Source organism: Leptonotus elevatus, chromosome 2 (genome assembly GCF_054856555.1).
Source record: "Leptonotus elevatus isolate MCC_2025b chromosome 2, RoL_Lele_1.0, whole genome shotgun sequence".
Taxonomy (NCBI): Eukaryota; Metazoa; Chordata; class Actinopteri; order Syngnathiformes; family Syngnathidae; genus Leptonotus; species Leptonotus elevatus.
Window position 1 is genome coordinate 10,634,379 of NC_141240.1, and position 16,181 is coordinate 10,650,559.

General features: G+C 40.2%; 1 protein-coding gene across 1 annotated transcript; it reads right to left on the reverse strand.

The window, feature by feature from the left end:
- Nucleotides 1-6,640: 6,640 nt before the first annotated feature.
- Nucleotides 6,641-16,074, reverse strand: LOC147178395 (rho-related GTP-binding protein Rho6-like). Its single transcript, XM_086068199.1, has 5 exons — nt 15,830-16,074; nt 15,175-15,262; nt 11,339-11,448; nt 11,100-11,234; nt 6,641-10,005 (listed from the first exon to the last, which is right to left on the reverse strand). Exons 1-5 carry the CDS (start codon nt 15,947-15,949, stop codon nt 9,760-9,762), a joined length of 699 nt encoding a protein of 232 aa, XP_085924325.1. The 5' UTR covers nt 15,950-16,074; the 3' UTR covers nt 6,641-9,759.
- Between the last annotated feature and the right edge of the window lie 107 nt (nt 16,075-16,181).

Sequence of the window (16,181 nt, forward strand, 5' to 3'; positions counted from 1 at the left end):
TCGCTGAAGGTACATGACAGGATGGCACAAAGCCTAACCACAGTCCACCCCTAATTCAGTCACCGCTTGTGCCCTAGCTTGAGTCCCCCCCCCCCCCCCCCCCCTGCTCTCCCCGATGCCAAGCAGGACTGTCTAATTAAAGCACTGGAGGAGCACTCAGTCTTGACGTGCCCTCCGGGTATGCCAAACTGGGCACAGGGACATCAAAGCGTGTGCATCTGTATGAGGAGCCTTCGATTTGGTGAAGGTGAACAGGAGGGGATAATGAGTGCAGGGATGTTGATCCGTTTCGTATCAGAGAAAAAACTATGAACCACTTGCAGGCACACAATGCGTCTCAGCTGTGCAGTATTCCCGAGCCGAAGGGCAGCGTGTTCACAAACATGCACTATAAGGAAATATGCAGAGCAGATGATATGAACTGCTTAGTATACACAGCACATTTGACACACATTCATACACCACTTGACGTGTGCGCATGAATGCACCGTGCCACAAATAGTGCACAGGCAGACCCGAATTAATGGTGAGCGAAAGAATAACAACAGGGCTATCGCAGCAAAAGCCATCTGGTTAATAATAATACAAGCATCTGGGTTCATGGTTGACTTTGGTTTATGTTGTCTCTCTGCCATCATAAAATCATAATGCTGCATATTCTTTCACGTTAGAGAACAGAATTAACGGATTCAATGCCTTTTTATTTTTTTAAATAAACATCATCCCAAATGAATGCAGGCAGACATAGCCCACTGTAGATGGGTGAACGCAGCATGAGGATAGACGTAACTGAACCACATGATGACAGTCAGGAGATTGTCTCTTTCCACCCAGCTGAGCCCGAATGCCCCCCCTCCCCCTACACCCCCCGTTCCCCAACGCAGATAGGAGTTATGATGGTGTCAGTGCAGCTGTGGCACTGCTCACTATTTTGTATGTGTGCGCACTGGCAAGGGATGTGAGGGAATGTGATCTATATGTCAGTGCAGATAGCTAATCAGCAAGCAGGCGGCATCGTGTTGCAAACCCCCCATCAGACCCTGTGCCGGCTTTTTCCGCTACTGTATCTCTCTTGTAAGAGACAGCGTCATCAGAGTGTTTTTATTTGTCCGCACTGCCATGGCTGATAGATGATGCACTCGTGTGGTAATGAGATACGCAGCGCGGCGTCCATTTCTTCCCAACACTCCGAAGGGTTTTAGACGAAAACGCACTGCGAACAAAGCCATCGTTCCTCCAGGTTCCTGATCCACGACTGGCTCAGCGTCTCTGCTGCAGGTTTTAGTCAATCCAGGAAATAATAGAAACAATATTCTAGTGCTGCCCAGAAACAGGACTGTGCGCAGTTCATTGCGCACTTGTGGTTCGTAACCTTTAAAGGTTGTATAAATACCTGCAATTTTTTCTAGCTGTCCACGACCAACCCAAGATGGCTTCGTGACCCACTTTTGGGTCCAGTTAGGAATCATTGAGGCCCCGTCCAGACGGAAGCAAAGCCGGCTTTGTTCCTTAAACAAATCTCGTACACACAGAAGCATTTCAAGACTTGCGTGTGTCCAAAAGAAGACGCTGAGGACGTTTAACGGCTGTAATGTATATGCCAAGTCTGGAGTGGCGCTGTAGCGCAGCCATAGGGAGTTAACGGAAAGCGTAGAAGAAGAATCAGCGAAGAAGACAAACACTTTTTTTTCTAACTTTATTGCAATCTACAGAGCAAACATGACTTTGCGTGTATCAAAACAACATGAAAAAGACGAACACAGGAGAAGTGACAATGGCGGGTGATTCAAGTACAACACCGCTTGTTGAACGTGGGAATAAAGAAGCAAAATACTTTGCTGCAAAAGCATAAGCAAGCTAAGGAGGCTGCGCAAAACGACTACGACACGGCCATCCGCCATTGTTGACAGACGTCATCAATGTGCAACAATGCATCGTCATCGAGCTGCGACCATTACGTCATCACTGGAGGAGTATCCTGCGTATGGTGTCCAGACGGATGCGTACGGGGCGCATTTTGAAATCTTTCCACTCTGGAGACCGATTTCAAAAGTGATCGGTTTCAAGCTCCGAAACCGCGCCGTCGTGTGGACGAACGGCCTAAACGGTAAGAAACTTGTGAGGATACATTGAAACTGGCTTTCGTGTGGGCGGGGCCTGAGTAAAGGCAATGTTAAAGTTGCACTGAATTGACAGCATTGATAATTACCAGTTGCTGCCCCTGTTGATGATGGTGGATGGTATAGTATACTAAAACATTTTTTTAATGTCTCTGTAAAGGTTAATACATCACTATGTAGAATCTCTCTAACCAAAATTATCATTTCAATATTGTCATGTCTTGTAGTTTATGTTAAATTCTCAGTTTACAGTCTGTCTTTCATGTTGTCATGTTTGCTTTTATTTTGTAGTAATTGTTCCACTCATTTCAAGAGCTTTACTTCCTGCCCCCGTGTCTCCTCATTATGGTGATTGCCTCCACCTGTGTCCCACTCCCCTGTGAAATAGTCCTCACCTGCCACTCTCCTTTGTCACATCATCTTGTATGCTGCCATGTCCAGAAATTGAAACGTTTGTTGTGGTTCCTCAGTTTGTTTTTGCTGTGATGTTTTGTTGGTATTTTTGTCCCTAGTTTTTCCAAGATGTTGCTTTTTGCAAGTTTTGTTTTTATTTTTACATTTGCTGTGATCTTTTGTTGGTATGTTGGGATGCCTGTTGAACACAATAAATATGTGAATCGTGCTGGGTTTTTATTTGTACGTGTGTGTGCACATACTACATTGTGGGGACCAAAATACGTCTTTAACCAACAGATTGAGGACATTTTTGTGAAGTGAGGACACCTCACAACTCAAGACCTCTTTTTGAGGGTCAAGACTTGGTTTTAGACTTTAGGTTTGAATTGGGTTATGGTTGAGGTTAGGGTAAGGAATAGAGGTAGGCAATCATTTTTGATGGTTGGGGTTAGGTGAAGGGGCAAGGAAATGCATTATGTCTATGGATGTCCTCACAATTATATATGTATATGTGTGTGTGAGCTGTCATTTATCCACACATTTTTTAATTGTTTTACAAAAACAAGGGGGTAAAGACATTATTTCCTGATGAAGTTGTCAGATCACATTTATTTACGTCGTTTTATTACGAATGACTTCTCAGAAAAGCCCAATGAGATGCCTCAAATTTGGAGTTTAAAAGATGAATTCTTAAAATTCCACATTCCTGTTCTAACTAGAGTGAAAACGAGTCTCCATTAAAACGCTAAATGATGTGATGATGTGAAGGTGGCCTATTATGTTGAGCACTACATGTACGTTTGTATCATGGGGGAGTGGCAGAAAAAGACAGACATAAAAAGAAGAATCAATGTCTGTGCAGACGAGATGACATTTATCAGAGCGTGTGTCGTCTCTATCCTCACAAGTGATATCTCCCTGTTGTTGTGCTAATAGATAAGGAGGCCACGAGTCTGCACTGTATGCTGAGTGTGATAGCTGAGGAATCCCAAACGTTCAGCCACTGCATCCGTGTCGTTTGCAGAGCAGACTGTGGCCGGGATCCTGATAAGACTTCATGCAAATCAAAGGAAGACAAAGCAGATGCCGTAAAAGGAGGCGGGGCAGACAGTCGGCTAAGTAATCTAATAAAGAAAGCAGGAAATGGATGAGGATCAGCAATCTTTGGGTCAAGTGTACCTTGTGGCATTACTAAGTAATAAGGGCTCGTGTGTGCGCAATAGTACGCTAAACCATAAAAACTAACTAACAGCATCAGCCAATGCTAATACAGATGAAAGAAGAACATGTTAATAACTTTCCCATCCCACAGTGAGGAATTCACAATGACAAAGCAGCAGATGTAAAATAATAAAATAAAATAAAAAAAAGTTGACTATCCTCTTCCTTGCCATGAAGTCATGTGGTGAAAAGTTGTTGACAGTTCAATATGGTCGCCATATGAGCAAAAATTCTAATCAATATGCGGCAGTTTCATGATGCCATCTTCTTCACTGGCCAAGTGTCTATGTCATTGCCATGGCGACCCTACATAGAGTATAAGCTGGGAGAGCTCTTATGGATGTACAATTCTTGTAGACGGAAATTATGGCATGTGTCCGTCCGGGAGGTGAGTCTCTTTACGAACGCTTAACAACACTGACTTTGCCAGACATACTGTACACTTCTCAAAAATGTCACAATGTTGTCCAAAAGTTAGTTACTGTTCTATATTTTCTAGTACCGGCAACGTAGAATTTAGGTAGCTGACATTAACAAAAATACTTTTGCAACATTTTTATGGTGGTATGTATGAAATTAATATCATATTTAGTGGGCCTAAATGAGATGACTAGTTATCACAATGCATCACAAAAATACCATGATGTTTTGAGTTGTGGGGCGTTCTTAGCGTGCAGTGTCACTTCAGCCCACCTGAGCTGCTCATACAAGACAACCCAATGTGACTATTTACCTTTTGAGAATAACAACACAAAGTGACAGGTTTTCAAAATAAATCATACACGCAAAATGATGCATAGTGTATATACTAGGGGTGTGCCAAAAATTCGATTCTCATAAGAATCGCGATTTTCATTTGGTACGATTCAGTATCGATTTTTAACTCATTCACTGCCATTGACGGCTAAAAACGTCAAAAATTCATTTGAATTATTTCCATTAGTTTAACAATTATTTTCCTCTTCTGTTAACACGAGTATGAAAAGCTAGAAAAAAAATATTGTACATTTAGAACAGATATGAAATTTGTGATTAATCGTGAGTTAACTAGTGAAGTCATGCGATTAATAACAATAAAAAAATTAATTACCTGACGCCCCTAGTTTTTAATAATCTTTTTTTTTCTTTTTTTTATTCATTCACTGCCATTGACGGCTATAAACGTCGAAAATGTATTTTAACTATTTCTAGTACATTTTTTTCCCCACACTTTTGTTAACAAGAGTATGTAAACCTAGATTTTTTTTCATTGTACATTTAGAACAGATAACAAATTTGCAATTAATCGTGAGTTAACTAGTGAAGTCATACGATTGATTACAATTAAAAAATTTAATTGCCTGTCACCCCTAATTTTTAATAATCGTTTCTTCTTTTTTTTAATGAATTTATGGCAGTGAATGAGTTAATGTCCCAAAATCGATTTTATTTAAATTATTTTATACTGTCTTGCCTTTGTCTGTGTGTGCCTTTATTTGGAGCGCTGTTCATGTTGTATCCGTTTTGGCCACTTAGGGGCAGTGTGGTTCCACGCGGTCTGATACTCTGTTAAGTTGTAGTCACATTAGCGAGTAGAAGGAAAAAGTCACGATCAAGTTATTCCAATAAAAGTAGGTTTTTTTGCAGTATGGTGCCGTTCTTTTGAGTGATAAAAGTGCCGCGAGTAGCGCACTAATTAGCATTAGCCAGTCAGACTGGAGTAGATCATTACGATTCCTTGAACATCTATATATTGAAGCAAAAATCATTGTCAATCAAATCATTTTGAATCAAAAAGCGTTCTTAATCGAAAATCAATTCGGAATCGAATCGCAGACCCAAAAATCTGAATCGAATCGTGAGACATTCAAAGATTCCCACCCCTAGTATATACAGTATGTGGCATTGGACATGCGTGTGTGTGTGTGTGTAGTGGGGGAAGGGTTGATCTCCAAGGCTGTGCTCACGCTTCAGTGGCATCACTTCTACAGGCTCGTTCTGACATCACGTCTACATCTGATTGTAGGCCACACGGCCCCTAAGGGACAGAAGAGTTGCTTGATGTTCGTACAGTACGCTATGATCAGTGCTATGAGTGCAAACCTGGCTGCACTTCATTAACACTGCTTTGACTGTACGTAGTAGTCAGAGGTTAATAGGAATGAGTTGGCCTTTCAGTCATCAAATGGAAGAAACAAATAGGCTACTGTGAGTCTCTGGCTTCATTAGATGGTCAAATGGAATGCCATAACCTTGACCAGAAAAGTATTATCACTTTTGCTTGAGACAAAATAGACATGATACAGTTATCTGGTGCCTTCAATAAGATTACACGAATATATTTGTGCTAATTTGATAAGGCATCTGAAAAATGTGTCTCAAGTAAGGTTGTTAGGAAAAATCGATTCGGCAATATATCGCGATAGTAAAGCGCAATTCTCGAATCAATTCGATATGCGGCCGAATCGATTTTTAAACATCAATTTTCTATGGAAATATTCAACAAAACGTCTTACTTAGGGTTAGGATTCACACATTAAGCATGGAAGAATGTTCTATTAATGAAACATTAATATTTTATTTTCAGTGCTGTTCAAACAGACTGCAAGATGTTTGTCAAATGCAGTGGCTCAGTTATAAGCCAGAATTTTCAGATAAATAAATACATTTTCATACAAATCTTACAGTGTACATGTACAAGTTTATTGATTAAATTTTCTAAATTTGAGTTTAAAAAAAAAAATCGCAATAATCAATTTATAGATTTGTATCGGGATTAATCGGTATCGAATCGTGACCTATGAATCGTGATGTGAATTGAATCGCCAGGTACTAGGCAATTCACACCCCTAGTCTCAAGAATAAAATAAACCCGATGTTGAAAACCAAGCAGGTTTGACACAATATCACACACTGAGCCAAAATGTTTTTTAAAGTATATTTTTATTTAAATAAAGATTTGAAGATGAAAAATAGAGTATGGCAATAACAAATACAGAATTGAGTTAATAATTTAAGACATTATTGTCAACTTCACTGACACATTCTTTTAAACAGGCAAGGAAAGAAAGCCTATTTACAGAAAGAAAAAAAACAAGCGAGGGAGCAAACTGATATTTTTTTTTGGGGGGGGGGAAACGGAATGCTCTAGAAACGACTGTGGAATTAGAGGTGCATTTGAGAAGTTGTTCCAACGCCCTTCTCTCGCGTGCTACCGATGGATGTCTTTCAAATCGGGGTCTTTAATAGCAGACCACGTCACCTAGGCTGCGGCTTCCGTCTGATGCTACAAATGAAAGGTGATGCACCCGCTCGCACAATCATCCCTCCATCTCCGTGCTAGACAGGAAACCCTGCGCACTGTTGCTAGGCAACGTGTTAAATTCCAGTGTTCTCTATTACCCGACAACTCCGGTCTTCTTGGTGCAGACCTACAAATCATCGGGTCCTCCATTAGCTTAGCTGTCAGCAGACGAATACAAGAAGAGCGACAGCTAGCGAAAACACTCAAGATAGCTAGTAGCAAGGAGAAATATAACGATACTTTGCAAATGTGTTTTAGGGAATTTGAAAAGGAAAAGTGGGAAAAGAAAAAGATGGAAAAGTCTTTCTGCAAACAGGACCAGCCTATTTGAGTGTTTCTGCTCCTTCCCCCTGTTAAATCGGCATCAGCTCAGGACTTTTGTGTTAATGCTAACAAGGCAAAAGGAGACGTTCTGGATAACAGAAAAATGTTGCATAACCAGCTACAGGCTAAGTTACTGAAAGGACCACGCGAAAATGGCGTAAACAGGAATGCTTCATGAATGTTGCTGGGATATGGATCGCAGGCGTCTTGAGATGATGTGCTCACGCTCAGCGCTTAAATCAAAGCTTAGAGTTAATGCCGCCTCGACACTGGAAGACTCACGTGAGTGCTGAGTCACATCTCATCCCTTGAGTTCATCCTCCCACTGCCTTTGCAAACGAACACTCTTACTGCTACTTTCTACACTGCCAGCCTTAATCCAAATGGAGAAAAAAAAACAGCAAAGGGACAGCAAGGGAATCGGTCCTCCAAGGACCGCTGGGCTCAATGTGCGCCATGGGGCCATTTACATGAGTAAGCATGATCAATGCAAAACGACAACGTCGAGATCATTTCCAGGGGCAAAGCATTAGTAAGACATTTCACCTTTGCAGGTAACATATTGTACAGTATTAGGTACACCTGCACAACATGAGCTCCAATAAGACAAATGCTGATTGTCATTGTCTGACTCTGAATTATTCTTTTTACGATATATCATGTTTGGTAGAACTAATCAAATCAACCCCTCAAAAAATCTTGACAATAATATGTTTTATGACATGACAACATGACATTCTGATGAATAATGTTACATTTGTGGAATGTGAGTTGCGAAGCAAAATCCAGCCGTTTTTATTAGGGGTGTGCCAAAAAAAAAAAGTATTCTCATAAGAATGCCGATTCTCATTTAGTACGATTCAGAATAGATTTTAAATGCCCCAAAATCTAATTTATACTGTCTTCCCTGTGTTTGTGTGTGCCTTTATTGGGAGCGCGGTTCATGTTGTACCCGATTTGGCCACTTGGGGGCAGTGTGGTTCCACGCGGTCTGATACACTGTTAAGTTGTAGCCACATTAAAGAGTAGAAGGAAAAAGTTACGCTCAAAGTTGTTCTTTTTCAGTGTGGAGCCGTTCTTTTGAGTGATAAAAGTGCCACGAGTAGCGCGCTAATTAGCATTAGCGAGTCAGGCTGGAGTAGATCATTACGATTCCTTGCACATCTATAGATTGTAGCAAAAATCATTGTCAATCAAATCATTTTGAATACAAAAATCGTTCATAATCGAAAATCGATTCTGAATCAAATCGTGCAACCAAAAATCGGAATTGAATCGAATCGATAGACATTCAAAGATTCCCACTCCTAGTTTTTATCCACCTCAGGGGGCGGACATTTTGTCACTTGCTGTTGACTGAAGATGACATCAATGTTGCTCAGGGCTCAGGTAACTACCAATCACAGCGCACCTGTTTTCTGAAGCTGAGCTGTGATTGGTCGTTGCCTGAGCTCTGAGCAACTGTGATGTCATCTTCAGTCAACAAGTGGCAAAATGGACGCCCCCTGAGATTGACAAAAATGGCTGGATTTTGCTTCATAACTCATATTAATCAGAATGTCATGTTTTGTCCAGAAATAATTTAATAACTTAATTATTTTTCTTGTACAAATAACTTTAAAAACAAATTTCTCTACTTGCTGTCAACTGAAGATGGCATCACCTGTGCAGAGGAAGTAGGTAACGACCAATCATGGCTCACCTGTTTTCTGGGTTTGGTCAGTAAACCGAGCCATGATTGGTCGTTACCTACTTCCTCAGCATAGGTGATGTCATCTTCAGTTGTCTTTTAAGGTAGCAATTGTACATGAAAAATAATGAAGTTACCAAATTCATTCTGGACAAAATATTAACTTTTTGCTGCTGAAAATGGCTCAATGAGTCGAGTGTCCCTTTCAGGTTGACTTCCACTTTAATTATACTTGTTATAATCCCTCGAGAAAAAATTCAACGGAGACTCTGCCGCATATTTTTGTGTCGCACACCACACACAACCAAATGGCCCACATTCAGGCACGCAAGCCGAGAACTAAGGTAACCAATATGAGTCGACGTCTCATTTTTGCTACATACTCAGTAGATTGCGCAAGTGTACCAAATAAAGTGTCTGATGAGTTGACGTCGATACCTTCCAGACAGATGGATAGCGACGGCACTAGAATTTCAAACGGGTGATCATTAGGGTAACGCGTTTAAATGCAGCATTCGCCCTATCCACTTTGCTTGGATGACCTCCCTTACAGCAACCTTGCAAGGAGTCGGGCTTGTTGATCTGTCTCAGCAGCAAATGATCAGTATATATTAGGGACAAGTGACGGGGGATTTGGGGTGAAGAGAGTCTAATCTATTAGAAACCCACATCACTGGGCTGAACCGTCAGCAGTTCACTTGTCCTCGTTTGCATCCACCGTGTGTTCACATGATGGTGCAGCTCTTTGATTTCTCCTTGTTGAAGGTGGAGGAGATGATCTCTGTCTTACTGGGCAGGTGTAGGAGTCTCTTGGAGAGGCGGCGAACTGGACTGGGCTTGTCGGCCGGCTGGAGTTTGTTCATGCAGGCCAAGGCCGCCGCACGGAAGACACTGTGGATGCTCTTCTCTGACGTGAAGGCTGAGCACTCCAGGTATGCCTCAGCTCCAAGCTGCTTGGCCCAGGAACAGCCCTGCCGGGAAGGACAAATGGCATTGCTTGTTGAGGTTGAACATGATTGCGGTTGTTCGTCCGTTCGCCGATCAGTGAGTTTGAAAAAATGATCACCGATCACCGATTTGATCAGAAGATGGAGCTGGATCTGTTTAAACAACTTTTATATTTACTCTACGGTCAACCGTCACCATTCGCGTGGCGCAGGGACTAGCCCGGCCAAGGAAGAGTGAAAACTCTAGGGATAGATCGATTATCGGCTGGGCCGATTATCAGCGCCGATATTCAGCATTTTGACAAATATCGGCCATTTTGAAGAATCCTACAGCCGATAATATATCAATTTAAAAAAGTGTTCAGGGGAAAAAAATAATCTGGGAACTAATTATTTAAATTTTCATATATGCTTATGACCCTGGGAACTCTCTGCACTTTCTGTTTTTGTTTGAAATTAAAAGCAAGATAAGTACAATTTTAATACCTCAGATATTTTGAAATTTAAAAAAACGTTATTTACTGTAGCAAACAATAGGGAGCTATTTACTTAAGTTTTTATTTAACTTTTGAAGACATGCTACTGCCCCTGGAAGATCCCTAAACTTTTTGTTTGATTTTGAAAACAAAGATGTCTTTTGACTAAGATTTTTTTTTTAACTCCAATTTACGAGTAGCAATTTCCTTACGATGTTCAATAAACAAATGCTTAAGAAATAAATAAAAATTAAAAAATTAAAAAGAGCTGGACTTTGTTTTTTTGCTTGTTTTTATGACAATATTTTCCCTTTTAGTGAAAATCAATATTGGCTCCAAATATCGGATATCGGCGTCCTTGACTACCCTGAAAAAAACCAACATATCAGTCTATCTCTAGGAAACTCGCGTATAATTGATGCCAATTGAAATGGATGGGGGGGGGGCCAAAAATCTTCAAAAAAACATCAAACTTAAATATTACATGTAATGTCTTATTTTCAACCAATGACATGAAATAAGACGTGACAGATTGATCCAACCGATCAGATTGATGTAAAAAAAATAAAAAAAATTAAGTCCAGTTGATCCTCACCAACACACAACGGAAGTAAAGACACAAAAAGGGGAATTAGAACACACCTGCTCATGGGATATTGGCGTCTGTTTCTGATTGGACAGCTCCATGCGCGTGCACACGTCGGTGCGCAGGTCTGTCTTGCAACCTATGAGCAGGATCCGTGTGCAAGGGCAAAAGTCCTGAATCTCTGCTTTCCACTGCAAAACAGTTTGTTTGTTTTTGTTAGATGGGTGACATAAGTTGATGATTTGGCACATTTCCTCAAATACAACTTTCATATTAACAGTGTAGCAGTGGTTACCTTCTTCAGCGCACTGTCAACTGTGTCCGGTCTGCTGATGTCAAAGCATAAGAGCACCGCATCTGAGTCACTGTAGCAGAGGGGCCTAACGTTGTTGTAGTATGGGGAACCTTGAAGGGAAGAGTGGGGTACAAATTTCCCATCTGTGTCATCATATCAAATGTATTAGTGTGCCTAGCAATGCAAGACACAATTGTGCGTATTTTGTTCGTCACATCGATCATAACTAAACATTTACAACCACCTAGTGTTGAATCAGATAGATAAAACAATGATAGCTACCTAGAAGCTATTTTTAGCCTCAGGAATGCTCCTGCGCTAAAAGCAGTCTAACAGGATGTCCGCCCTCTATTGTCATGATTCTGCCCCTCACACAACACAGATTTAATTTCCAACACTTTTCCTGGGGGTTGTAAGCAATATTTCCTTCCTAATAGCAGGACAGAGAAGTATATCAGAAATGGATACTTTGTATACGTTTATAGCAACAACAAAAATTGTCCTCTGCAACGTAACACAACTGTCAGTCTCTCTCCAGCCTCACATAACACCTGAGGAATGATGTAAGGCCTGAGAAAGAGGAGGCAGAGAAATTGAAGAGGAGAACAATGTCTTACACCCACTATGACCCAGCTACACAGCTAAAATGGCAAATTAGCGAGAGGAAAAAATAGTCCATTTCTGAGAAATAAATGTACAGTTTGCGAGAAAAAATCTCAGAAACTTGCAAGAAATACACGTAGCGTACTCGGATGTTTGTGCCAATACTTTTCGGTTAAATAATGAGATAGTAATTGCTTTAGCAAATTGATGTGTTGAATTTGCATTTACCTAAAGTCTGCTAGCTTCTGATTGGTTAGTGTTAGTCAGCTGATAGTGGGTCAGGAAGTGATGTCGCTGTACCTTGCCGCGTGTAACAAGTCAAGTTTAGAAATTTGTTTCCAATCTGCCTTTTCATTTTATAAAGATTGTTCCATTACTCACCAACGAATCTTCACGTTGTCTAGCACCTGGTGGTCAAAAGCCAGCACCTCGTCCAGACTATAGGTATGTACAGATGAGGATTAGGGCCAGTGAAGAGAGAGAAAAAAAATGTTTGGCAGGCTTCTCACTTTAAAGTCAGGTTTCTGACTTTAAAGTTCACTTTAATCTCAGAATTCTGACATTTAAGTGAGAATTCTGACTTTATTCTCAGAATTCTGAGAATTCTCATTATTAGCGCTACTATTATTCTCACTTTAAAGTCAGAATTCTGACTTTACAGAATTTTGACTTTAAAGTCAGAATTTTGACTTTAAAGTGTGAATTCTGTGATTAAAGACAGAATAAAGTGAGAATTCTGAGAATAAAGTCAGAATCCTACCAAACTTTTTTTCCCTCTCTTCACTGGACCTAAACCTCTTCCGTAGCTATGCTACGTTTTGCAAGGTTTTTTCCCCTCACAAATCTGCAAGTTTATTTCTCGTAAATGTATTAGTTTTTTTCTCGCAAATTTGTCACATTATGTCAGAAATCTGTAAGTTCCATTTTTCGTAAATTAGTTAGGGTTTTTTTTCCTCTGAATATTACGAAAAAAAATTGTAAACGTGGCGGTGGCCCTAATACGCCGTCGTACATGTAGTAATAGAAGATGTAACATGAAACAAAAATGCAACATTACGGCCTTTTGGCCTCTTGGTTGGCCGCAATGTCAGTAATGAAGTATACATAGTGAGTGGTGTAACTTTGTTGCCACTGTAAATATCTCTTATGCAATGCTGACAGACCAAAACGTTTTTGCTCATTGGGAATTGAAAATGCACACACAAAGGCATTATTCAGCTGCATAGAGCATAAGGTGCGAGGAGTTCATGAATTTGTTTCTTCACAGTGCCCTCACTTGTGCCTTCTGTTCTCATGATAGGATACGACACACACACATACACACTTCCACCCCCTCCCTGCATGGCCCAGGCAAGCCGTTCTACCCTGTAAAACGAGCCAACTGGCACAGGTCAACCTCCTCCGAGCAGAATGCCGCAGTCGATGCTGTTATGAAAGAAATCCATAAGGGAGTGGACAGATTTTACCTTATTGATCTTATTTACATAACACTTTTCATTATGTCAGTGTGCCATGCACTGCGTTTCACCTACTTATGAGTGATGAATTCAGTTGTCAATATGGGAAAGGACCACAAATCAAAACACCATCTAACACAAACTGCTCAAAGCTGTCGTCATAATAATAATAAAATGTTGATTGTCATTGTCTGACTCTGAATTATTCGTTTTACGATATATCATGTTTGGTAGAACTAATCAAATCAACCCCCCAAAAAATCTTGACAATAATATGTTTTATGTGACCTCACTGGTCTAACATGACATTCTGATTAATAATGTTACATTTGTGGAATATGAGTTGCGAAGCAAAATCCAGCCGTTTTTTATTAGGGGTGTGCCAAAAAAAAATTTGATTCTCATAAGAATGGCGATTCTCATTTAGTACGATTCAGAATAGATTTTAAATGCCCCAAAATCGATTTTATACTGTCTTCCCTTTGTTTGTGTGTGCCTTTATTGGGAGCGCTGTTTATGTTGTACCCGGTTTTTTTTAGCGTGGAGCCGTTCTTTTGAGTGATAAAAGTGCCGCGAGTAGCGCGCTAATTAGCATTAGCGAGTCAGACTGAATAATAACAATAATAATTAGGGTTGGGCGAGTACCAATACCAGGTATCGTATCGGAGCCGATACAAGTCTTATTATAAGATACTGGTACTCGTGGAGGCTGTCGATACCAACCACTGATATTTCAGGAAAACAAAATCTGACATCAAGTCATCATCTATAAACTATGGCAGTTTGACACATCGGTGAATTATTATCTGCGTCAGAATGAAAGGTCTTTGTTCACAATTTTTTGTCATTGTGATAAATTCAATTTTACAAGTTGATATCAAAAGTACTTGAGCCAGTACTCTGAATCGGTGAGTACTCAAAAACTGTTTTGTTCTGATTATCGTTCACAAAGGGATGGTCATAATAATGACTGAATCAATGAGGAATTCTGATGATTGTATGAAATTGATTGTTGATTAATCGTGCCTTGACACACTATAGCCAAAAGAGGCACTGTGGGTTTATTATCTTCTAAAAAAATAAATTTTAAAAAAGGCCCGACATAGCTACATGTGTAAGCAACATTATTTGTCTAACGCAAAATGACATGAAGCTTTGTTTGAAGGCCTTCCTTGTCTCCAGGCAAATTGTCTCTGTGAGAAGGTAAAACTAGTACCTCAAAAATAAACAATAAATGCTTGTGCTGAAACACAAACGCACACAGGGGTTATGACTTAACTCATTCACTGCCATTGACGGCTATAGACGTCAACAATTTATTTGAACTATTCCTATTAGTTTCAATTTTTTTTCCCACTTCTGTTAATAAGAGTACGTAAACCTAAAAAAAATATTGTACATTTAGAACAGATATAGAATTTGTAATTAATTGTGAGTTAACTATTGAAGTCATGCGATTAATTATGATTAAAACATTTAATCGTCTGATACCCCTAATTTTAAATAAGCTTTTATTTTCTTTAATTAGGGGAATCAGGCGATTACAATTTTTTAATTGTAATTAATCACATGACTTCACTAGTTAACTCAAGATTAATCACAAATTTTATATGTTGTAAATGTAAAATATATTTTTTTAGGTTTTCTTGTTTTTGTTAACAAAAGTGGGAAAAAATGTGAAACTAATAGAAATAGTTCAAATTAATTTTTGACGTCTATAGCCGTCAATGGCAGTGAATGAGTTAAAAATCACTCAAAAGAATGATGGATTCTTACCTGATGTGTCCCAAAGACTGAGCTCAACACGCTGGCCATCAAGCTCCATCGAGGCGGTATAGTTCTCAAACACAGTCGGGACGTACGTCTGGAGAGGAGGAGGAGACCTTTATGTAACTCATCTTAAAATGAGAAGCTCGAATTGTACTGCAATATGGCCTGCATGTGATGTCATGTATCAGTCATGGAGACATGTCATGATTAATAATTGTTCTTTGTTTGCAATATGCCATATATACCTGAGATATGTAGATATGTACGGTATGATCAAGCTGCATGTGGCAAAATAGAAGCAGTTCTCGTATAGATAGATGCATTGCAATTCTGCACCTATCATGTTGTTCTTTGAAATCGTCTTTAACATTTTCAACCAAAACTGAGCATTATTATGTTTGTAAATTGGCGGCGTTTTTATTGAATCTCTTTGAGCTCTCGTTAGATATGGCTAAAATATACAATAGCCAATTTGCATTTGCCAAGTTTCGACGTAACACTAGATGTGTATGATGGAGTACGTGATTTTTTAAATAATTTTTTTTGAATCTATCATTAACACGTCTCCGCTCTAATCGTAGTCAAAAGGATGTCGATGCTGATAGCTGCTGTTGCTGATGCTACCGCCGATGATGGCGTGGTGCAGAAATAAATCTCTTACCTCCGGGTAGCAGTCCTTGGCCAGGACTTGAAGCATGGCCGTTTTACCGCATTGGACATCTCCAACCAGCACTAATTTGCAGCGCGCTACAAAGGGCTGCGGGAGGCGTCTCTCCTTCATGCTGATGATCAACGACGAGACAATCGGCAGCGTACAGATGCAGACGGACAATTTTCTAAATCCACGCGGTGATGGCTTCGGCGTCTCTTTTCAGGCTTGGCAATAATGTAAGCGGAGCACTGCGGGACTTTATAGCATGACGCCAGCCAATGGGCGCTTAGCGTGACGTGTGCCTGCCCGCGCGAGCAAGTGGAGCGTCGTGCATAAGACGTCTCGACCCGCCCATCGGTCA